General features: G+C 41.8%; 1 protein-coding gene across 1 annotated transcript; it reads right to left on the minus strand.

The window, feature by feature from the left end:
- Positions 1 to 2141: 2141 nt before the first annotated feature.
- LOC143033129 (uncharacterized) lies at positions 2142 to 2915 on the minus strand. The gene has a single exon (XM_076198334.1). The coding sequence runs from the start codon at positions 2913 to 2915 to the stop codon at positions 2142 to 2144; it is 774 nt and encodes a 257-aa protein (XP_076054449.1).
- Between the last annotated feature and the right edge of the window lie 22163 nt (positions 2916 to 25078).

The raw sequence follows: 25078 nt of genomic DNA on the forward strand, positions 1-25078 counted from the left end.
ACCATTTTCAGTGCGTTCATGAACATTCCATAAATGAATAGGGAAGACTGGCTCGACTCTTCGCCTTCGTTGGCCACGACCTCTCACTCCCCCAATATAATATGTTTCGAAATATGAAACAAGCTCTTGGAGAAAATCGTCGTCATCAGTTAATTCTTCGAAGCCGTCAATAACATCGTCAATGGGAAGGAAAGCAAGTGCAGATAAACATCTCACTTTTAAACTAAAATCATCATCTTGGTGATATTGCTGTTTAAAACCTATTGTTACAACTTGTTTGTAAACATTTTGTGAGAGGTGAAATAGGCAACAGGTAACATCTGAACTAGGGAATATATCTAATAAACTATTGATGGCCGCTTTTTCAAAATCCATCATCACAGTGGCAGGTTCAACATTATGCAAGAGTTCTTTTATAGTAGTAAATAGTCTATTGTAAGTATCTTGTGTCTTATTTGGCAGCAAGGCGAACATTCTCGGAACACTAATGTCGTTGTCTTGAATATGTAAAGTGTACAGTTGATAATAAATAATTGGGCTACACTTAAACGTTCCATCTACAGCCCAATTTTTGGCTCTTTTGATGTCACCAATTCCAGAGTCAGTTGCAAATATTAAAATTCTTTCAGTATCGTGTTCGCCACTGTCAAACTGTAGCCACTTCAGGCCATTATCAAGGTAACAATACTGATCAGGAATCAAAAACCATGCCGTACCTGAGGTATTGGTGGTACATTATCTTCTACTTGTCTCCAACGCCTGATACTACGACTCAATGATGATACTGAAGGTAATTCTGAAATAGCACATACATTCAGATTTTGGGTTTCTTTACATATTATAGTCCGAGGAGCATCTAGTGTAGATCCAGGCATTATTTTCATTTGATAATGTGCTACTCTTGATTCCACTCTTGCTGCTGTTGCACTGTGATTATGCTCACCTACAGTCTTAACGATTTTGTTGTCACTATCACCAACATAGGTGTGTACGTGGGCTTTACACAACCTATTTTCGCACTGCCAATACTGCTTGGAACCATCCTTATTAGTTTTGTGTTTATCATATATATAGTTTAGATCATCTACTAATTTCTTTCCATTTTTAGTTGAAGCAATTAGACGAGGCATGGGTGATACAATAAAATTTTATATATTTATCCGCTAATGCAGCAGCCGTAGTTGATAGCCAAGCGTTAGTAGTAGCCAAGATCTAAGAATATAAGGTCTAACCACTTCCGACCGAATTTCGAGGGAGTTGGCGCAGCGAGCCCGTGAACGTCACCTGGCTGTTCAAAGTGGGGTTAGCGGGTCCTATAGCTGTCAGTTGAAGTTGGTCCGTCGTTCGAAAATGACGTCGCCTTCGCTCGCACCGCTCCACTCAATTAGTTATATTCTGACAAATATTATATAATATATATATATAAAATATTATAGTTCCTGTCTATATATATGAATATATAATATATATGATATATAATATATATATATAATATATAAAATATTATAGTTCCTGTCTTCCTTGGCGTTTCACAGTTTTCTTCAGTGTATCACAAAGAGAAAATGGACGCATCCAAACGACGTCAGAAGCTGCGCAGAACTGCCCTAGCGGTTAGACCTGTTTACTTAGACCTTGGTAGTAGCCTGAGAGATGCAGCAACCGTAGCTGATATATAGCCGAGCGTACAAGGACAGCAGCCGTAGTTGATAGCCAAGCGTTAGTAGTATATTGAGAGATGCAGCAACCGTAGCTGATATATAGCCGAGCGTACAAGTACAGTATGGCAATTATTTAAACAACCAATTACAAGAACAGTTTGGCGATTATTTAAACAACCAATTATAAGAACAGTGTGGCACTTAAAATAAACTCCAATATCTTCGCGCACACACATATATATATCTAGTGGTATCGAAATGCCCGGTAGTGAAAAATCCTAGTCACAAAATGTCCGGTAGCGAAATGCCCGGTATCAAAATGTCCGGTATCAAAATGTCCAGTATTAAACTGTCCGGTCACCATCCCCCTCAAGATTGTGAGGGAAAAAGAAACAAATCAAATACTTTGGCAATCTGACTGCATCGAACATAACAAAATAAATGGTAATTCCAATGATATACAATATGAGCAAAATTGAACAGCTATTTTACGTAGTCGTCCAGCCATCTCGGCTGAGACTTGTGCCTCTGAGGACGCTCCCTTCTCAGGAAAACAGGCGGAGGTGTCCCCTGGGTCGGTGGTTGCGGCTCGGGTGAACCCCTGGGAGATAATGGCCCCCGTAGTGGCGCCGCCATTCTCAAGTGGACGCGGGTGCGCAGTGAGATGCGACCACTTCCGTCCATCCTCACTGCGTATTGGCGGTGTGGGTGGACTTCGACTACGGTACCAGATTTGCTCCATGCCTTGGTAGTCTGGTCCTGAACCCACACACAGGCTCCCGGCTGCAGGCGGCGTCGTCGACGTTGCTGGCCCGTGCTCTTCTGTCGTATCTCTACATGGTATTGCGCCATCTGAGTCTCCTCCTCCAGGGTCCGCTGCCATTCACAATTGACTTTGTAGTTCTGTTTGGAAGTGGGGACTCTATCACGTAGCTGTCTGCCAGTCGTCAATTGTGCGGGGGATGCGTTCCCTTCCCGTAGCGGGGTGTTGAGGTATTGAAGAAGGGCAAGCGACACCTTGTCGTTGTCCAGGCTGCCGCTGGTCCCTGTGTTGTCTCGCAGAATCCTCTTGGCTGTTTTCACGGCGGCCTCGGCTCGGCCATTGGGCTGAGGGTACTGAGCGGAGGAGAGGTGGGTCGTGACGCCCCATCTCTTGAGGAAAGCGGTCATTTCCCCACTCACTAGGTTCGTGTCTCCGCCAGTAGAGAGTTGTTCTGGGGCCCCCCATCTGGTGAAATAGTGCCTTAGGTGCTTCATGATTTCGCTGGACGTGGCACACGAGGGCAGGTGCGCAACTTCTAGCCAACCAGTGAGTCGGTCGGCGTAGACTAGGTATATTTGACCTTCTAGCTGGAATAGGTCTGCCACCGTCTGCTGAAAGGGGTAATCGGGGGGAGGGTGGAGTGAGAATGAGGGGCTCAGGTGGTTGTGACGGCGCGTTGGCGTTGCAGGAGTTACATATGGCCCTGTGATGCTGCAGGTCACTCTTCATTCCAGGCCAGTACACCGTCTGTCTGGCCCTTCTTAGCATGGAGTCGAGGCCCTAATGACTGGCGTGAAGGCTAGCTGCCACTCGTTGTCGCAGAGCCTCAGGGATGACAAGCTGCACACATCCCTGATCATAGGTATAGGTGACTAGGCCACGGGACACTACCAGTCTGTCTCGTACACCGTAGAAGGACCGCAGGCAGGCAGGCTCCCGTGACCTGTGGGACTCCCAGTCGCCGCTGCTCACTCTTGACACCAGTGACTGGTAGGTGTGGTCCCCAAGGGCCGTCTGCAGCACCATTTCTTCGTCGATGGTGGGGCACCCACTCAGGTCAAGGCAGTGGCGGCGCCAGGGGGGGCTTGGGGCCAGCCCCCCCCCCCAACTGAAATGAGCAAATTGAAAATTTAAAACACTCATTGAAATAATTTTATCAAGTGGAATTTTTAATTGCCAGGGCTAAAGATTTGTCAGCCATCAGTGCTAGCCCAACCATTAACCACCTCCCCTTCTGAAATGAGGGTAATATATGTGTATTATCATATTACTATTAGCCCCCCCAAAAAAATTTGCTCAGCCCCCCCTTAGCCTCCCCAACTAAAAATTCCTGGCGCCGCCGCTGGGTCAAGGGCGGCTGCGGTAGCTGTTGACATGGCTGCGGTGATAGCGACGTCTTGCTCTTCATCCACCTCGTCCGGAGTAGACTTGGCTACGGGATACCTGGATAGGAAGTCGGCTGCCGCGTTGTGTCTCCCTGGCAGAAAGCGCATGGTGAACCTGTACAGGCGGATTAGCCGTGGGTTGGTGATGTCCTTGGGGGCCTTGTCGCCAAAGAGCCTAACTAGGGTCCGGTGGTCTGTGACAATAACCAGGTTGGGGCACCCCAGGAGGAAAAGCCGGGCTTTACGCAGGCACTACGCTACTGCCAAAGCCTACCCCTCCACAGGTGCATATCTCGTCTCGGCCGGGGTAAGGTGCCGGCTACCGCACAATGCCAGGCGCCAGCCTCCCTTGCAGCAGTGTGGAGCAGTGGCTGGCGGGCATGAGCAGTACTGCTGCATCACCACAAACCTGATGCCGTCCTTGCACCAGTCCGTGATGGCGATGGTAGGTCGGGTCATGTCGTAGTATGCTAACCTTGTTTGGCTAGCTGACAGATGATCTTTTTGGCCTGTGTGAACCTGTTCTGGAGACACTCGTCCCAGTAGATGATCTTACCTGTTGGCTTCTTCAGCAGATCCCTGAAGGGCGCTATAAGAGGGGCAGTGGTCAGGAAGGACGCCAGTTGGTTCACAAAGCCAAACCAGGAGCGCATATTTGTGGTGGGCGGCTTTTCTGGCATCTCAAATTCCCTGATGGCAGTAAGGCGCTCTGTAGTCGGTTTGTATGTGTCCCAATCCAAGTGGTAGCCAGCGAAGTCGACCTCCCTCTGGTAGAAGCGAAATTTCTCCGGCTTTAGTGTCACTCCAGCCTTGGCACATACCTCCAAAAAATCGTAGGCGTGCCAGAAGTCTTCCTCTATGCCTACGTCATAGAGGAGTGTGTCGTCCACGCACTTATATTTCCGCGGCAGGTCGATGATGGCGTCGTCGAATCTTTTGGTGTATGCATCCCCCGCTGTGGAGTGTCCCATGGGCGTCGCCGGCAATACTGGTACCTGCCCCACGGTGCGATAAATGTGGTGAGGCGTCTGCTCTCCTCGTCCAGTTCCACCTGGTGGAACCCCCAGTGCGCGTCTGCCACGGTTTTGTAGGAGTGCGCCGGGACCCCAGAGGCCATGCCAAACGGGTCAGGGGTATGGTGAGTCTCCCGCAGACAGCATGCGTTGAGCTTCTGGAAGTCGATCTTGCGGCGCGGCTTGCCAGACTTCTTCGCCACCACGACCATCCTAGTACACCACTCTGTGGCCTCTCCCGCGGGGACAGGACGGATTACGCCTCTTTGGACGTCCTCATCCAGCTGTCGCTTGACCTTCGCTTCCCAATGTTTCGGGACGGGGGCGAGAGTGTGGCAGGCATAAGGGGCTGCGTCGGGTGACAGGTGGATATGATGAGGGGGTCCCGCCATGGTCGGCAGCGGGTAGTGGTCGGTGTCGAAGGACGACGTCGAGTAGCCATTCCTGTAGCCTCGGCACGTTTTCCTCGAGAGGAGGGAAAGGCATGGTTGCTGGTTTGGGTGGCGGACCCGGGCTGTCGCTGCTCCCCCTGCCCACGCTCGCTATGATCGGTAGTGGCGGGAGCGGAAAGCCTTCGTGTACCAGGCCCAGATCCTTGCAGGCAGCGAGAGACAGATAGACCTGCCGCACAGACTTTACAAAGTACACCTCCTGCTGGGTGGAGCGGCCAGGGATGCTAAAGTGGCAGGTTATGGCTCCCAAGGTTGGTAGGTTAATGTTGGCGAGGTCGCGCAGGCCAGTGCGTCCCTTAAGTTGCCTGGGTGAGAGGCCCAGAGCTTTCAGCAGCTTGGGTCCCGCTACACATACCTGCGCGCCCGTATCTGCGATGGCTGTGGTGGAGTGCTGTGTGTCGCCCTCCGGCCCGGAGACGATGACCTCAAGCCGTGGCTGGCCCATCACTCCGGCGGTCGCTACCACAGCAATGGCCACCGCCTTCTTCTTCGTAGGCTTCTTTCCCCCTTTGCACACTTTCGGGAAGTAGCCCAGCTTTCCACAGGCAAGACACGTGGCGTTTGCTGCCGGGCAAGCTGCCCTATCGGGCTGGTGTCGGTCATCGCAGTGCCAATAAGGGTGGTGACGGGTTTTCCCGGGACCAGCAGCAGCAACGACGTCGTCGTCACTCGCAGCGTCGTGCATGACGTCACCAGCGGCAGCCTCGGGATGGCGGTTTCGCGGGAAATTATGTGCGTCCCTCTGAGCCGCTTCAAATGTCATGCAGTAAGACCTGAGGCTGTTGACGTCTTTGAATTGAGCGTAGCACTGTAACACCTTGCGTCTTAGGGCTGGTTCACGCTACCCAGCCATGAGCTTCCGCACTAACATATATTTACTTAAACTCGCGTCACAGCCTAGGCACTGAAAAGCACAATCTAACACCATCTGGGAGCACTTCGTGAAGTAATCGCCCACTGACTCCCCCAAGGCCTGCTTGACACTAAAGAAGTCTGACCACTCTATTGCCTCGTTAGCCGCACGCAATACTAACTTGCTGACGTTCTCCAGGGCCTCGGCAGTGGGAAGGGTGTCCCAACGAGCCTTGGGGAACCTGGTGTCGAACGCCTTTTTCAGCCTTGGGGCACATAAAAGCCGGGTGTAGCGCGCGGCGTCACCGTCACCGACAGCGTTGAGCTCGATCCAATCCTTCAAGGACCGACGCCACGACTTGAAGTCGGCTGCAGTCATGTCCAGGTCGCACCTCTCCAACCCAGCTGTGCTAAGGGCCTTGCGTCTTGGTGTCCCCATCGCCTCCATGCCTCACTGCAGAGCCGCTATGGCTCCCTGCTGGGACCGTAAGAGCGTCTGAGCCTGTGCGAGGAGGTTTCCTCCTTCCCTCCATCTACCTAATGCGGCAAGGAGTCTAGGGCGTCTCGGGGTGGTTATCGTAAAGGCGTAAGAAGGATCACTACTGCGCCATGTTTTTATTATTATTATTATTATTATTATTATTATTATTATTATTATTATTATTATTATTATTATTATTATTATTATTATTATTATTATTATTATTATTATTATTATTATTATTATTATTATTATTATCATTATTATCATTATTATCATTATTATCATTATTATCATTATTATCATTATTGTCATTATTGTCATTATTGTTATTGTTGTTATTGTTGTTATTGTTGTTATTGTTGTTATTGTTGTTATTGTTGTTATTGTTGTTATTATTATCATTATTATTATTATTATCATTATTATTATTATTATCATTATTATTATTATTATTATTATTATTATTGTTACTATTATTATTATTATTGTTATTATTATCATTGTTGTTGAGAAATTCTGACAGGTTGACGTAAGCGGAGTAGGAAACACAGGAGTCTTAGTAGTGAGTTTATTCCTGCACTCAAGGCATATGTCCATCGCCATCATCCCCAGATAATATTTATTCAAGAAGCCTTTCCCGGTGGTGCTCAGCCTTGCGACACAGCACCTACGCTGTCTGGCTATGTCTCGTACATACATCCAGCCAGGAATGGCCTCATTTCTTACGTCCACGCATCCATGCCACACAAGCTCCTTCGATGCTCCAGGGATACTACTATGACCTTTCAGTTAATTGAAGTCACTGTGGGCAATGGTAAACTTCGACTTTGCAACGTATACTCTGCCCCTGGAGTTATTAATCTTGTTGCCCTCCCAGTACCTACAAATCGTGGAATGATTTATATGGGGGATTTCAACGCTCGACATCCTGCTCTAGGTGATGCCTCCCCTGTCCCCAACCGTAGTGGAATCCCTCTACTCAACTACATACATCGGTACCGACTCACACGATGGGAAACTGGTGGAGCCACACATGCACGTGGAGGCACAGTTGACCACATCATCACGTCTGGCCTCGTGCCATCCCGTGTCGCCTGTCAAGCAATTCCTTCTCTCTTCTCCGACCATATTGCTCTTAGTTTATACTACTCCATACCGTCTCGGATTCCAACTCCTCATCACCGGACCCGTATATCCATTCCTCCTAAATATTGCCCTACGTATATTTCGTACATCTCTAGTCTCCTTCCCACATTTGACTTCCTATCCCCCGACGCACTATACACGTCCTTAGTGAATACCACACACGACTTCTACAGCCGCTATGTAACCAAAGCTCACCTACCACGCCGCCCTGTACCTCACTCATGGACGTTGGACCACCGTATTATCCAAGCGGAGAGAGCTACACAGACTACTGGTCATACTTTTCAGACGCAACCCACACCTGATTCTTTACATCAGTACCAAATAGCACGGGATAATATGGTCGCCCTCCAGAACTGTGCCTACACAGAGTCTTGGCAGAAATACACTGATTCCATAAATCACCAGACTAGTATCGCGACCATGTGGCGCCTTGTAAAAAGGGTCGTTAAGAAGCAACCTCCCAGCGCCCTCCATCACAGTCCAGACGCCTACGCCCAGGACCTCATTACTTTATGGTCGTCACAGTCACAGACTAACAATCTTCCTACGCATATCCAAGAGGCACTCTCCACTCGTCGCAACACCCGTAATCTCCACCTAATGGCTGCTCTTCTCCACCCAGATGAAGAAGACGACGTCCCGATTACGGAAAATGAATTACGACTAGCCATGGCTAATACAAAAACTTCTGCCCCCGGGGATGACGGCATTACATACCAAGTGCTCCGACTCCTACTGGAAGTTCCTGGCAACCCCCTCCTTCGCCTCTTCAACCTCTGCCTCCTTCGTGGACATGTACCTGCAGCCTGGACTTTAAGCACGATTGTTCCGATACCGAAACCAGGTACTGATCAATTCAGGCCCATTTCCCTAACTTCATGCTTCAGCAAGATGCTTGAACGTATCATCCTTGCCCGGCTCATGAATCGTCTACAAGGTCAACTCTCCCCGCAGCTGTATGGTTTCCTCCCACGTCGAAGTACGCACCACTGCCTTACTGAGCTCTACACCCGCCTCTCTCCCACCAGCGTAGTTGCCTTCCTGGACCTCAAAAGTGCTTTCGATGTAGCCAACCATGAAATAATTCTTGACCAGCTGGTTACCTTCGGAGTGCAAGGAAACCTCCTTCGATTGATTCGAGGTTATCTGAGTAACAGGAAGTCACGTGTTCTCTTTCGAGGTGTGTGCAGTTCCTATGAGCAGTTCAAACTCGGTACCCCGCAAGGTGGCGTACTAAGTCCATTTCTTTTTAACGTCTTGATGCACCGCTTACTCTCACTTCTTCCTAACGGTCCCCATACAACCCTTCTCTGCTACGCGGACGACATCTGCATCCATTCCAACTCGCCCGCTGACCTCCAATTCGTTCTAAATTGCTTCTATACGTCAACTACCGCTTGTGGTCTCATCATTTCCCCTGAGAAGAGCAGAATATTTTCATCTCGTACTCTCCAAGCACTACCGACGTTCAACATGGGAGGTGATGCTATCCCTCATTGCACACAGTACACATACCTTGGAGTACCAGCCCGGATCACTCCAGCCATACCGACTCGACAACGTATCCATCCCCTTGTTAATGATCTCCTTGATCGTCTGCAGGCCCGTTTTAACCCTATCAAGTGGCTTGCCACAAATTCCACCGGCGCTTCATTACCAATGGTCAGAACTCTATACACCACATTTCTTCGATCACTCGTTGACTACTTATCACCTGCCCTTTGTCAACTTCCCAGGAGAGCTTTGGAACCTCTCGAAAAATTCCAAAATAGAGTAATGAGATTTATCTTAGGTTGCCCTCCTTCGACTCGCATCGTTAACATGCAAAGTGAACTTGGTCTACCCTCGCTTGTAGAGAGAATATATGCTAACATGGCCATTCTCTCTGTAAAATGCCTCCGATCGCCCTATCTGTCCCCAAACTTTACTGCTACCATCAGAGCGTCGCTCGAACCTGACAGTGCACCCCGCCTCCCACTTCGACCAGGAGGCCGCAACCTCGTCACTACAGTGTGCAACACACTTAGAAACCTTGACATCCACGTCCCTGAAGAAACGGTTGAACCCGACTTGCCCCCGTGGCGAATCTCCCTCCCTAACGTCACCTTCACACCAACCTCCAAAGATGACCTTCCTGCACTTCAAAAGCAACTAGCACTAGAGACCATCGACAGCGTATCCTCAAAGATCCCCGCAGCTCATGTCATCTACGTGGATGGCTCAGTACAGGCTGATGGAAGAGCAGCGTGTGCCATGTACTCACCCACCTTACAGCCACCTGTGGAAGCTGGATGGATTGGCCGCAGGTTACCTGTCACATCAAGCTCCACGTTTTGTGAGCTACACGGAATCCTCGACGCAGTAACATATCTTGTAGACTGTAACGTAAATGGTGTGATCGTTTGTGACTCCCAACCAGCTCTACACGCCCTCTCCTCACCCAGACCCAACTACTATCGTGTTGTACAGGCCATACTGACCCAACTCGCCGTTGTTCATGAAGCATCTATGGCCGTATCTCTCGTATGGATGCCTTCACACGTCGACCTTGCTGGCAACGACACTGTGGACCGTATTGCCAAAGCAGCTTGTGCCTTCGTCTTAGATAACGAACGCGTAGTACCCTCTCTCACATGCCTCAAAAACAGAATACACGCAGCCACTCACACCATAACAACACGCCGAAGAGATGCGGAACGAGCCACCAGTGTCTCCATTCAACACCACGCCACTTCCTACCCAGCCGCCACAAGTATCGCCGACGCGGACCCATGGTACGGAGACACAATGTTGTCAGTGCTCGGCTCAGGCTCGGATATCGACCTGTGTGGCAAATATCCCAGGCGGAAGATATGCCACATTACTCATCATGCAGGCTGTGTAACCGCCCTAACGCCAACACTCTTGAACACTACTGTCTCCAATGCCCCATTGTGACAGACAGTATTCCACAGAGACAAGACGTGATAACTGTATGTAAATATTTACTTAGTGACGACAACTTAGATACACTCCTAGCTCGCCACCCCCATTTTGGGGGATTTTGATTGTTAAATCCAATCATACCTCCTTTTGTATCTCTTTCCATAACAATATGACTAATATACTATTGTTTGTCGCCCTCAGAAGCAATGAATTTATTAATCGGTGGACCATCTTTCCAAGGCAGCCTATACCTACGTCATGGACGTCACGCGCCCCATACGACCACCTCCTACCCAACCGCCACAAGTAACGCCGACGCAAGACCAGTACGAAGGCACAATATATGTCAGTGCTCGGCTCGGACTTGGGAGTCGACTTGTGTGACGGGGCTCCTAGACGGATGATATGCCACGGTGATCACCGTACGGGCTGCGTAACCGTCGTAATACGAACACCATTGGTATTATTGTCTCCAGTGACCCATAGTGACAGACAATATTCCCCGGAGACGGGGCATGATGATTATATGTAAACACTTACATAGTACCACTATCCCGCCATCACCATTTCGAGGAATCCTGAATGATTATTGTATTATGTCTCCATTTAAAGAATGTATATAATATATGACATGTCCTCTAACACAATGCTGTGATAGATGTACTATTGTTTGCCGCCCACGGGCGTAATAAATTTATTAAAACAAAAAAAAACACCATGCTACCATACTTTAGTTCACATATCCTCCATCATTTCCACATTGTTCCTTCACCACTTAGATATTATTCCCTTCTTTTTATCATTATTATTATTCTTTTAATATTATTTATTACTATTTATTTTCAACATTATTATTATTATTATTATTATTATTATTATTATTATTATTATTATTATTATTATTATCATTATTATCATCATTATTATCATCATTATTATCATCATTATCATCATCATTATCATCATCATCATCATCATCATCATCATCATCATCATCATCATCATCATCATCATCATCATCATCATCATCATCATCATCATCATCATCATTATCATCATCATTATCATCATCATTATCATCATCATTATCATCATCATTATCATCATCATTATCATCATCATTATCATCATCATTATCATCATCATTATCATCATCATTATCATCATCATTATCATCATCATTATCATCATCATTATTATCATCATTATTATCATCATTATTATCATCATTATTATCATCATTATTATCATCATTATTATCATCATTATTATCATCATTATTATCATCATTATTATCATCATTATTATCATCATTATTATCATCATTATTATCATCATTATTATCATCATTATTATCATCATTATTATCATCATTATTATCATTATTATTATCATTATTATTATCATCATTATTATTATTATTATTATTATTATTATTATTATTATTATCATTATCATTATTATTATTATTATTATTATTATTATTATTATTATTATTATTATTATTATTATTACTATTATCATTATTATTTATATATTTTTATTTATTTTTTATATTTTCAATATTTTCGTTTTCATAATTTTCATTTTTATTATTATTAAATATTTGAATATTTAAATTTTTATTTTTATTATCATTGTTATTATTATCATTATTATTGTTACAATTACTATTAATATTTTCTTTGTTATTAGTGTTGTCATCATATTTCATTGTTAAACATTATTACATTAGCCACAATGAATGTGTAATGTTCACACTTGTCACCAATTTTGGTAACACGGGGAGGTAGTGGGGTCCACCCCATGTATAAAATGCCCACAGCCCGTTTGTCAACCCATTCCTTTGAAAAAGCATACCTGCGAAACTAGTCAGGAATAAACTCACGACTAAGACTCCTGTGTTTCCTACTCCGCTTACGTCATTATTATTATTATTATTATTATTATTATTATTATTATTATTATTATTATTATTATTATTATTATTATTATTATTATTATTATTATTATTATTATTATTATTATTATTATTATTATTATCATTATTATTATTATTATTATTATTATTATTATTATTATTATTATTATCATTATTATTATCATTATTATTACTATTATTATTATGAAACCATTGTACAGTAGGCCGGCTGGCGGGTAACTGGTAGTGGTGGGCAGATACCGGTTTTACCGGTAACAACCTTAACGGTACTTTACCGGTAAAAATTCTGGTGCCGTTAAGGTTCCGGTAACCGATAACTCGATAAGCTATACCATAACACTCAGAGAGCGGTAAGCACGACTCAGCTTGGTGGTACTGAGTGACGGACTGACGCGGCGACGCCTGACGGCCGACGGGCCCAGTGTCCCGCTAACTTTACCGGTAAAGTATCGTTAAGGGGTGAACCGCTAAGGTCTCGGTAAGCGCGTCTCGGCTTGGCGGTACTGGCGGCCTGACGGGCCCAGTGTTCCGCTAACTTTACCGGTAAAATACCGTTAAGGGGTGTACCGCTAAGGTCTCGGCTTGGCGATATTGACGGCCTGAAGGGCCCAGTGTCCCGCTAACTTTACCGGTAAAATACCGTTAAGGGGTGTACCGCTAAGGTCTCGGTAAGCGCGTATCAGCTTGGCGGTACTGACGGGCCCAGTATCCCGCTAATTTTAACGGTTAAACTTTTACCATTAAAAAAGTATGTACCGCTAAGGTCTCGGTAATTTTTTTACCATTACAACCGTTTTTTTCGGCACTTTTTTAATTTCTCAAAAGAATTAATGTTATTTCTGTGATCAGCATACGAAACTATATTAATTGTTAGATATCTCCATAAACACAATATCGTAAACAAAATAGAACTGGCTATCGAAATTTTGACTTTATTTCAATATACAGAATATGCAATGGGGTTGCCAGAGGTTGCCAATAATTTATCTATTTTAGTCTATTAAAAAAAAAAAAACTGAATTGAGCTGTAATATTTGGTCGAAGTGTTACTACCATCATAGAGGTGATGGCGTCCACGATCCGCTAACGTTACCGGTAAACTTGTACCGTTAAGCGGCCGACAACGTTACCGGTAAACTTGTACCGTAAAGCGAGTGTACCGCTAAGGTCTCGGTAAGCCCGTCTCGGTTTGGTGGTACTGACGGGCCCAGCTAACGTTATCGGTATACTTGTACTGTTAAGCGAGTGTACCGCTAAGGTCCCGCTAACGTTACCGGTAAACTTTTACCATTAAGCGAGTATGTACCGCTAAGGTCTCGGTAATTTTTAACCATTAAAACAGTTTTTTCGGCACTTTCTTTAATTTATATATAAAATATATATATATATATATTTCTGTGATCAGCATACGAAGCTATATTAATTGTGAAAGTTTAATAGAAAAATTCCGCGTCGCCAAACGGAAAAGACCCATATATGTATATGTATATATATATATATATATATATATATATATATATATATATATATATATATATATATATGTTGAGACATTCTGACAGGTTGATGTAAGCGGAATAGGAAACACAGGAGTCTTAGTCTTGAGTTTATTCCTGACTAGTTTCGCAGGTATGCTTTTTGAAAAAGCATACCTGCGAAACTAGTCAGGAATAAACTCAAGACTAAGACTCCTGTGTTTCCTATTCCGCTTACATCATATATATATATATATATATATATATATATATGTATATATATATATGTATATATATGTATATACATATGTATATATATATGTATATACATATATATATATGTATATATATGTATATATATGTATATATATATGCATATATACATATATATATATATATATATATATATATATATATACATATATATATATATATATACATATATATATATATATATATATATATATATATATATGTAGGGTTAGTGCTTCCTTCGCCCGTTCATGATGCAGGCAGGATTTTTATAGTGACGACGTTACAAAACTTGAGTTGTGACTACACACCATAGTAGGATGAAATTTCTTTTAAGATTTAAGTCATAAAGGCGACTCGAACTTGGGACGTCTTTTACCGGTAAAGTACCGGTAATCCCGGTAACGGTATTGTTGTTTACCGGTAATTCCGGTACTGAAATTAGCGGCATTTGCCCAGCACTAGTAAATGGCTCCCCGGCTTGGGGCAGTCGTCTACGAGCGTGGTTCACAGTTGCCAGCTCTCACAATAAAAACTCCTACAACTATCCACTTTTGTTAACGAATTTCCAAATAACCTGTTATCGTACTTACTGTTATTTTTACCTATGTGCATTACTTTGCATTTACTTGTGTTAAATTTCATTAGCCACTTTTCAGACCATTGCTGTAAGTTATCTAAATCTTCTTGAATATCTAATTGGTTTAAGTGATCATTTGCCATTCCGCACAGTTTTGTATCATTAGCAAATTTGGAAACAGTAGATTTTAGTCCATGGTCTACATTATTTATACTTGTATATACTATGAATAGAAATGGCCCAAGAGCGAAACCCTGAGGATCTCCACTTGTAACATTTTTCCATCCAGAAGTTTTTCCATTTAAAACAACTCTCTGTTTTCGATCATTCAACCAATTACCAGTCCAACTTAATAGGCTACCACTTATTCAGTGTGAAGGTAATTTAGTAAGTAGTCTTTCATGTCATAATTCGAGATAACTGTGTTGTAGAATTCGGGTAAGTCACGCAAGAACGTTTCCGTGTGAAACCATGTTGGCTATCATTTATCAAACAGTTACTTTCTAAATGATGTTCGATAGCATCTCCTATGATATTTTCCATCATTTTTCCTACGATTGAGGTCAAACTTATAGGCCTGTAGTTATTTGGTTTCTTTTTGTTACCTTTTTTGAATATGGGAGTAACGTTAGCTAGCTTCCATTCTCTTGGGATATCTCCAGATATAGTGGATTTCTTGAAAATAATTTCTGATGCAACAACAAGCTCATTTTTCATTTCCTTTAAGATTCTTGGATGCCAACCGTCAGGCCCTGGTGTTTTATTAACTTTGAGTTTCTCTATACACCTTTTAATTTTTTCCTGAGAAGACGAATTCCCTCCTCACACATCCTGAGACGGTCCTCCAGGTTCACACAACCTTCACAGGCCATTTCGCTCCTCCTTCAGCAATACAAACAGCAAAGAGAAAATGTAAATCAACAAAAGAAACCAAAGCGGTCTCTAAATAAACTAAATGCACGAAGGTTACTGTGCTTACCTTATACTATTACTCCTACCTTTGGAGTACAGTAACAGAATACTGTTTTGATTCTGAATTAATAGAACACTACACTTTATCTTGTATCTGTAACTGTATAGCGCTATACGTATATAATTACAAAAACACAACACAATCACTTGTCACTATTCGGAGATATAAATTTCACAGGTATTCGCTAGCTGGGGTCTGTGCAGAAAACGAGCTCTCTAGCTGAGGTCACAAAGCAGACTCTGCAGAAAACGAGCTCTCTAACTGAAGTCACGAAGCAGACTGAAGCTGAGGTCACGAAGCAGACTGAGCTGAGGTCACTATGCAGACTGAGGTCACGAAGCAGACTTGTCTAACATATGGTACATGCTATCTTTGGTTCTCTTATAATTTTTGGCTTTGGCTTCCTACAAGAGCTTTCATGTCTTTGCTCGTTCCTCTTCGTTAGCATCTTTCCTAATCCAATTTTTTTTTTTAACTTTTCTTCTCGTGCTAACTTCCAAGACTTGCTGATTACCTATTTTGCCATGGCTTGCGACTTGAACTTTATTTTCATCGGACATGTACAGTTTCTCTTATGCTTGCCTAACCTACACATGCTATCAACCTGGTCTATTATATCCAAGTCCTTCCCCAGAGTTGTTGATGTAATTTCACTAAATATTTGCATTTCTTATATTTACTTAATTGTAGTATACAGGAAAAGAGCAACACTCGTTGGGTCCTGTCTTCAATTCTCTAATTTTCTAACATACCTAGACTCAGATTCATGTATGATTCCAACTTAACCTATATCTTTGATATCCAATTATCATATTTAGATTTGAGCTCATGTACTGTTTGAGCTTGGGCTATATCACATATTTATACATCTATATGGAAAATTGTATTTTTTCACATCCTTTCAACATGTGGTCTTTCTTAATTTACTTCCATGGCATCTTAAAGTCCTCCCAACTTTAATCAGATCTCTTCTATGAATGCAATCTGTCCCCTTTACTGACCCAAACATTATAATCATATCACCTCTTTCTCTTCAATCTTTTAAAGTTGGTAGACCCAGTACTTTTAGTCTTTCCTCATGTGGTTTATCTGCCGGGCTGGGAACCAGTTTGGTTGCTGCCCTTTGTATTCTCTCAATTTTGTTTATATCCTTCATTCTGTGTGGGGACTATACTACTGACACATATTCCAGCCTTGGACGTATCAAGGTTTTGTTATTTTTTTTTTTTTATCATCTCTTCATCCATATAATGGAACACCACTTTAATCTTCTGCAGTAGTCCATATGACTCTCCCATAACCCTGCTGATATGTCTGTCAGGTGGTAGGTTCTCTTTTATCAACACTCCCAAGTCCTTCTCTTTTGGTTTTGTAATGGGTTCACTTCCCAAGGAATAGTTTAAATTTGGATTTTTGCTACTATTGCCATTTTCCAGTACTTTGCATTTTTTGGAATTGAACTTCATTTTTCATTCTTGGCTCCACCTAATCACTGATGTACCCTAAGTGGTTGTAGTGTTAGGTTACTACACAATGGTGAAGGTAGACTTCAGTGAGAGAAAAGAATTATTCAAACTCCAATTCTCTCGGAACTGTTTATTGAAAATATAATGCAAAGTATACTCGACTAAATCCGATGTCTTGGTAATGAGACATAATTCTTTATGCAAGAATGACATATGTTACATTTAATAGCACAACGAATACATTTCCTTACGTATTACAGTTTAAACTTTATGAAATAACGGTACTAATACTTATAGACATTTACACATAGATATGAGAGACATAACAGTATTGATAATGCTATATTTCCATAATGCAATTTTTAGCGGGGTGACAATATTAATAAAGAAACTGACTTATGGTGCTTGAATTCTGCAGAGAATGAAGCTTCAAGGCATGAGCTTCGTACATGTTGATATACAGTTCTTATCATTTGAAAGATAAACTCCCCTTCAGCTGAAAAAAACATAAAACCTTGGTTTAAAACACTTCAAAAGAACAAGGCATCAATGAAAAAAAAAATGCCCACGTTGAGAAGCATCGATCTAGATCTTTTTGTAATATTTTACCTTCCTCCTCATTTTTTACTCTTCTCATGATTTTTGTGTCATCTGCAAACATGTTGGCATAGGTTGTTGTTCCTTCCATCATGTCATTAACATAGACAAGAATCATTATTGGTGCAAGCACTGAACCTTGTGGAACTCTACTTGTTACTGCTCTCCAGCTTGACATCTTGTGTTTTACTATTGTCCTCATGTATCTTTCTTTCAAAAAGTCTTTAATCCATTCTAATAGTTTGTCCCTCAGTCCTCCAATATGCTCCAATTTCTACATAAGTTGATTGTGAGGTACTTTATCAAATGGCTTCTCTAGGTCCAGGTATATGCAGTCAACCCACCCCTCTCTCTTTTGCAGCACATCAGTCACTCTCGAGTACAAGCTTAAAAGGTTTGACACACATGACCCTCCAGATCGGAAGCCAAACTGTCAGAATGTTCATCTTTTCAAGATATTTGGTGCATCGATTTTTCACAATCCTTTCACAATTTCACTATTGTGCTGGTTAGTGATACTTGCCTATAATTTAGTGGTGTTTCCTTGTTTTCACCTTTGTGAATTAGCATCATGTTTGCCCTTTTCCAATCAAGTGGCACAATGCCTTCTTTCAGTGAACATGTAATAAGACTGGATCTTGTCTGCTAGTTGTTCCCAACATTCTTTAAGTATTCAGTTTGAAATCCCATCAGGTCCTAAAGCTTTTGTCACATCCAATGATCCAGGACATTGAGCACATCCCTCACTTCTACATTTATATCTGCTAAACCTGTTTTTTTTTTCTCCCCTTTTCTCCAAAATGTTGCGTTTTTTTTTTATGAAGACTAAAATTTAATTCAATATTTCTGTCTGCTGAGGCCTCTTCAAAGCCTGCACCATCTACTACTAAATTGGTGATTTTTCCCTGTGTCTCAGTTTACCATTTATGAACCCGTAAAATAGTTTTGGCTCATCTTAGCAATTTTCAACTACAACTCTTTCAAATTTGTTTTCTTTCTACCTGCGAATTATAGTATTGTAATTCCTAGCTTGTTTGTAAGCTTCTTTTCTTTTGTTGTTGTTTTTTTCACCATTTTTTTTTCACCATTGTTTGTAATCCTGATTTTGCTTCTTCCTTTCTCTAGTCTTTGGCACATGGGGTGGAAAGGGAGTTGGGAGATAGGGTTGATGAAAGAATATTAGGATGGTTTGGACACATGGAAAGAATGAGTGAAGAAAGACTAGTAAAGGAGGTATGGAAGGCAGATGTAGAGGGAGTGAACATGAGGGGACGTCCTAGGATGAGGTGGATGGATGGGGTGAAGGGGGCTTTGGGGAAGAGGGGGAATGTCTGTTGAGGAAGGACGGGAGAGGACAGAAGACGGGTGAATGGAGAATGGTTGTATATGGAAGATGTTGTGATGCATAAGGTGGAATGTACGGGGGGATGGGGGGTGAGGTAGTGTGTGTGAGCAAAATTTTGACGCAGCCCGAAGGGATTTCTCCCCGTCCTCTCCTTTATATGGGGGGGGGGGGGCCCGCGGGGGGCGGAGAGGGGGGTCGCCGATTTAATGAAGCGGCCTTGCTGTGGATGTGCTGTGTCTTGCGACACTGCTTCTGACCCAGAGCAGTGGACAGGGTGCAGGGATGACCCGTCATCTAGGAGGTGCTAAGATGAGAGGGAGGGTGGAGGGGTGTGGAGTGTTTTCAGGGATGAAATGGGTGGGAATGATTTTATGCCTTTTCCTTTTTGGCTACCTCCCTAGTAAGGGGGAAAAGCCTTGGTATATGTATGTATGTATGTATGTATGTTTGTCTTTTAGTTTACCATTCATATACATGTAAAATAATTTAGGTTGGTCCTTGCAATTTTTTTTTTTTTTTTATGTCTTCTTCATAGTTTCTCTTTTCTTCCCTGCGTATTTTTACATATTCATTTCTTAGTTTGATATATATTTGCCACTTACTCATTTTTTTTTCTACATTTTCCAAGCTTTATCTCTTCTATCTATAGCCTCACTATATTTTTTGTTGTACCAGCACTTTATGTATACCTTTTCTTGCTTCTGCTTTGGTACTTATTTGTTTATTCCCTCATTATAAATTTCTTTTAATATGTTCCATTTCTCTTCCAGCTTTGTTTCTTCATTTAAGAAGTTTTCTCAATTTGCATTTTGAAAGAATTTTCCGAGTTTCTCAAAATCTGTTATATTGTACATTAGTCTTCCTTTTCTGTTTCTCATTTCTTCTCAAATAAATTTGTTCTTTTAGTTCAAACTCTATTAGCATGGGATCACTCTTCCCAATTGGTGTTTTGTATTCCATATTGTCCACAATTTCAGGCTCTGACATAAATATTAAGTCTAGTCTCGACGGTTCCTCATTGTTTCTATATCTGGTGGTTTCGTTTACCCATTCATTGTGTATTCAATTATCATATCCAGTAGTATGTTTCCCTAAAGGTCTTCTCCACCTTTCACTGTCATTTCTTCCCAACATATTTCTTTTGAGTTAAAGTTACCCATAATTACTGTGTTTCCTCCTTTCAGTAAACCAGTTAGTGCATTCTTTGTGTCTTCCAGCATTTTGGAATGATCACTCTGTGCAAGACTGCGTTTTTGGGGGTACATATATTACTGCAAATTTTCTACTTTTCATGTCACTGTTTTCAACTTTTATCATAATCAATTACACTTTATTTTTCCCTTCTGATGTCTTAGTCACATTTAAGCCTTTCTTAGTCCAAAACATGACTCCTCCACCCTGTTTCTCCTTTCTATTTTACATCCAGTGGTTCTATAGACCTTGTCCCACAGTGTTTGGTGGTAGTGTGTGTGTATGTGTGTGTATTTACCTAGTTGTATTTACCTAGTTGTATTATACGGGAAAGGAACTATGCTCGTGGGGGCCCGTCTTTGTATCTTTCAGCATCAAGTTTTTTCTTAAAATCTTGAATAGTGTTTGTACACACTGTTTCTTTACCTAAATTATTCCAGGTATCCAGCACTCTGTGTGGGAAGCTATTTTTTTTTTCCAGATCTCTTCTATAGTTATCCTTTTTGAGTTTCTTTTCATGTCCTCTTGTTTTTCCATTGTCCCATTTTAGTAAGTCATTCCCATCAAGGATTTCCATTCCTTTCATGATTCTATAGATAGTCAGTAGATCTCCTCTTTCTCTTCTCTGTTCCAGTGTTGGTAATTCCAATCTGGATAATCTTTGTTCTTATTTTAATTTGGAAAGAGCTGGTGCCAACTTTGTCGTTGCTTTCTGTATTCTTTCTAATTTCTTTATATTCTTTTTGGTACTGGTTGTCCATAGTGTTGCTGTGTATTCCAGTTTTAGTGTTATTAATATTACTAATATTTTTTAATAATTTCTTCATCCAAATAGTCAAATGCCACTTTCATTGACCTAATGGGTTGAAGGTTTCTCCGACTATTTTGTTGTTATACTTGTCCGGTGTCATGTCCCATTTTAGTAAGTCATTCCTATCAAGGATTTCCATTCCTTTCATGATTCTATAGATAGTCAGTAGATCTCCTCTTTCTCTTCTCTGCTCCAGTGTTGGTAATTCCAATCTGGATAATCTTTGTTCTTATTTTAATTTGGAAAGAGCTGGTGCCAACTTTGTCGTTGCTTTCTGTATTCTTTCTAATTTCTTTATATATATATATATATTTTTTTTTTGGTACTGGGTGTCCATAGTGTTGCTGTTTATTCCAGTTTTGGTGTTATTAATATTACTAATATTTTTTAATAATTTCTTCATCCAAATAGTCAAATGCCACTTTCATTGACCTTAATGGGTTGAAGGTTTCTCCGACTATTTTGTTGATATGCTTGTCCGGTGTCATGTCTTTGCTGATTATTACTTCAAGGTCTCTTCCCGAGTTCACTTGTTTTTACTTCTTCTTCATCAATTTTGTAATTTTTCTATATTCTGTTTTTACTTTTTTTCCAAACTCCATTATACTACATTTCGTGATATTGAAGTTCACTTCCCACTTTTGAGTTCATTTCTAGATATTGTCCAGGTCTGACTGTAATGATTCACAATCCTCCTCTGTTCTTACTTTCTTTAGTATTTTTGCGTCATCTGCGAAGAAATTCCTATAATACTCTACTCCTTCATCCATGTCGTTTATATATATATGGCAAACATGATTGGAGCCAGCACCGAACCTTGCGGGACACCACTTATCGTTTCTTCCCATTTCGAGTAATTATCTCTAATTACTACCCTCATTTTTCTCCCAGTCAGGAAGTCTTCCATCCACTACAATAATTTTCCTCCAATGCCACCTATCGATTCTATTTTTCTTATTAATTTCTTGTGTGGTTCCTTATCAAATGCTTTTTGAAGGTCTAGATAATGATGTAGACAGAATACATGAAAGTGTTCTTAAATTTGAAAACATGAAAACTATTGAGTACTGGAGGAGACTTGCTAATAATTACCAAATGAACTAAATAAAGGTGCCTAACATTTTTTAGCATCTGAAAAAAATAATGTTTTTAATTCTTGATACGTTTATACCTCATATGGGGTATTGGCTGCATGTTATTATGGCAAAGTAGCATGCAGCTGATACTTTAGGGTCTATATGGGGCCCCCCTACATACTTTTGTCTGTGATAGAAGAAATATCTGTTCATACAGAAATTATGACACTTTTAATATATTGCAACCGTCCCTCTGTTATGCTGTTCCCCCACCCTTTGTTACTGCCCTGTACCATTTCTCTGAATATTCATTTCCTTTTTTGCCTAACCCTGTGGTGGGGGAAAAGAATGCTACCACTAAGTCTTCCCACTTGAGTCGTACAAGGTGCCAAAAAAAAAAAAGAAAAAAAAAAAAAATTGGGATAGGACTAGGAATCCTGCTACCTGTAGCCCCAAAGGGGACATTCATAAAAAGTAAAGGCATATGAGGGTCTAGAAGTTTCCCAATCAGTATCCTAAGGTTTGGGTATTTTAATATGTGTGGATGTGGTGCAGATGAGAGTAAAAGGGAAGAGATAGGCAGTGTGTTTATGAGAAGAAAGATGGATGTGTTGGCATTGAGTGAAACTAACTTGAAAGGGAGTGTAGTTGAGAGGTTCTCAGGAGTGAAGAGAGGACATGGGAGAGAAGGGGTGGCTATACTAGTAAGTGAAGAGATAGGTAAGCGTGTAGTGGAGTGGAAGGAGATTTCTTTAAGGTTAATGTGGATGAAGGTGAAGCTGGGAAGGGAGATGTGGGTTTTTGTAAGTGCATATGGGCCTGGTAGTGAGAAGAGTGTAGAGGAAAGGGAGGCTTTTTGGATGGGTTCAAATGAGTGCATTGAGGGATTAGGGAGAAATGCCAATGTAGTTGTACTGGAGGACATTAATGCTAGGGTAGGAAATGAACCAATAGACGGAGTAATTGGGAAGTGTGGAGTTCCAGGAAAAAATCATAGTGGAGAGTTGATGGTGATGTGTCTCAAAAGTGAGTTGATGATAGCAAATAGTGTTTTCGAAGAAAGTCAAGCATAATTACACATGGGGGAGAGTGGTGGATGGAAGGGTGATAGATAGAGCGTTAATGGTGGAAACCAGGAGTATGATAGGAGGAATTAAGGATGTACATGTTCTAAGAGGAGAGAGTGGGGGAATATCAGATCATTTTCTGGTGGATGGTTCAAGGAGGGAGTCATAAGGTGTGCAAAGATGGTGTGTGGAACAAGGAGGATGGGAAGAAATTGCAGGAAGGGTAGTGAGTGGTGGGGTGAATAAGCAACGAAAGGTGTAGAAGAGAAGAAGCAAGCTTTCATAGATTGGTTACAAATTAGGACAAGGGAATCATATGAGAGGTACAAAGTAAAGAGAAATAAAGCATAAGATAAAGGAGGCAAAGAGGAGAGCAGATGTGAAATGGTGTAAGAGTATGACAGAAATTTTTGAAAGTAATAAAAATGTTTCAGAAAGAAATTAAGAGAGGAAGAGGAGGCGAATCAAGCAGAGAAGAAAAGGTAAAAGGTGCAGATGGAGAGATGATAATGGAAGAGAAGGCAGTAAGGGGAAGATGGGCAGAATATTTTAGGGAGTTGCTAAATGTGAAGGAGGATAGGGAGGGAAAGATAGTTGCAGTGGGAAGTGCTAAGAAAATGACCATGATGAGTGAGGAAAATGGAGGAGAAATAAAGATGAAGAGAAGGCAGCTGGTAAGAAGATGAGAGCAGTTAAGGCACCTGGGTTGGATGGATGCCATGCAGAATGTCTGAAAAAAGGAGGTACAGTGATGGTGGACTGGCTGGTGAGGTTATTTAATGTTTGTTTAAGATAGGGTAAAGTGCTGAGGAACTGGGGGAGTGCCTGTATAGTTCCACTTTACAAGGGAAAAAGGGACAAGTATGTGTAGTAGTTTCAGAGGGATCAGGTTGTTAAGTGTAGATGGGAAGGCTTATGGGATGGTCTTGATTGAGAGGATTAGGAGAGGAACAGAGGCAGTAATTGGTGAGGAACAGTGTGTGTTTAGGACAGGTAGGAAATGTGTATATATATATATATATATATATATATATATATATATATATATATATATTTTTTTTTTTTTTGTAAGGCAGATATGTGAAAAAGCTATAGGAAAAGATAATGATTTATTTTGAGGTTTTATGGATCTGGAAAAGGCTTATGACAGGGTAGACATGAAGGTACTATGGGAGGTATCGCAGATATGTGGGATAGGAGGAAAACTGTTCAGAGCAGTCAAAAATTTTATGAGTAGTAGAGCTTGTGTTAGGATTAGAAATGGAGAGAGTGAGTGGTTTGAGGTAAAGGTGGGACTTTGTCAGGGATGGGTTATGTCACCCTGGCTGTTAAATTTATACATGGATGGGGTGGTGCGAGAGGTAAATGCAAGGGTAGTGGGTCAGGGATTGGAGATGGTTAAAGGAAATGGGGAAAAGTGGGAAATAAGCCAGTTGTTGTTTGCTGACGACATTGTGCTTGTGGCAGGATCATAGGAGGGTTTGAGGAAGTTAGTGACAGAGTTTGAGAAGGTGTGCGAAAGAAGAAAGTTGAAGATAAATGTGGATAAATGTAAGGTGATGAGATGTACAAGGGGAGAAAGTGGCAGCAGACTGGGAGTGAGTATTAAGGGAGAGAGACCA

Source organism: Oratosquilla oratoria, chromosome 15, assembly GCF_046742065.1.
Source record: "Oratosquilla oratoria isolate Oo_2021 chromosome 15, ASM4674206v1, whole genome shotgun sequence".
Classification (NCBI taxonomy): Eukaryota; Metazoa; Arthropoda; class Malacostraca; order Stomatopoda; family Squillidae; genus Oratosquilla; species Oratosquilla oratoria.

Bases quoted from the DNA above. Each gene is read 5' to 3' on its own strand.
- LOC143033129 (XM_076198334.1), bottom strand. From the start codon at position 2,915: ATGAAGCACCTAAGGCACTATTTCACCAGATGGGGGGCCCCAGAACAA.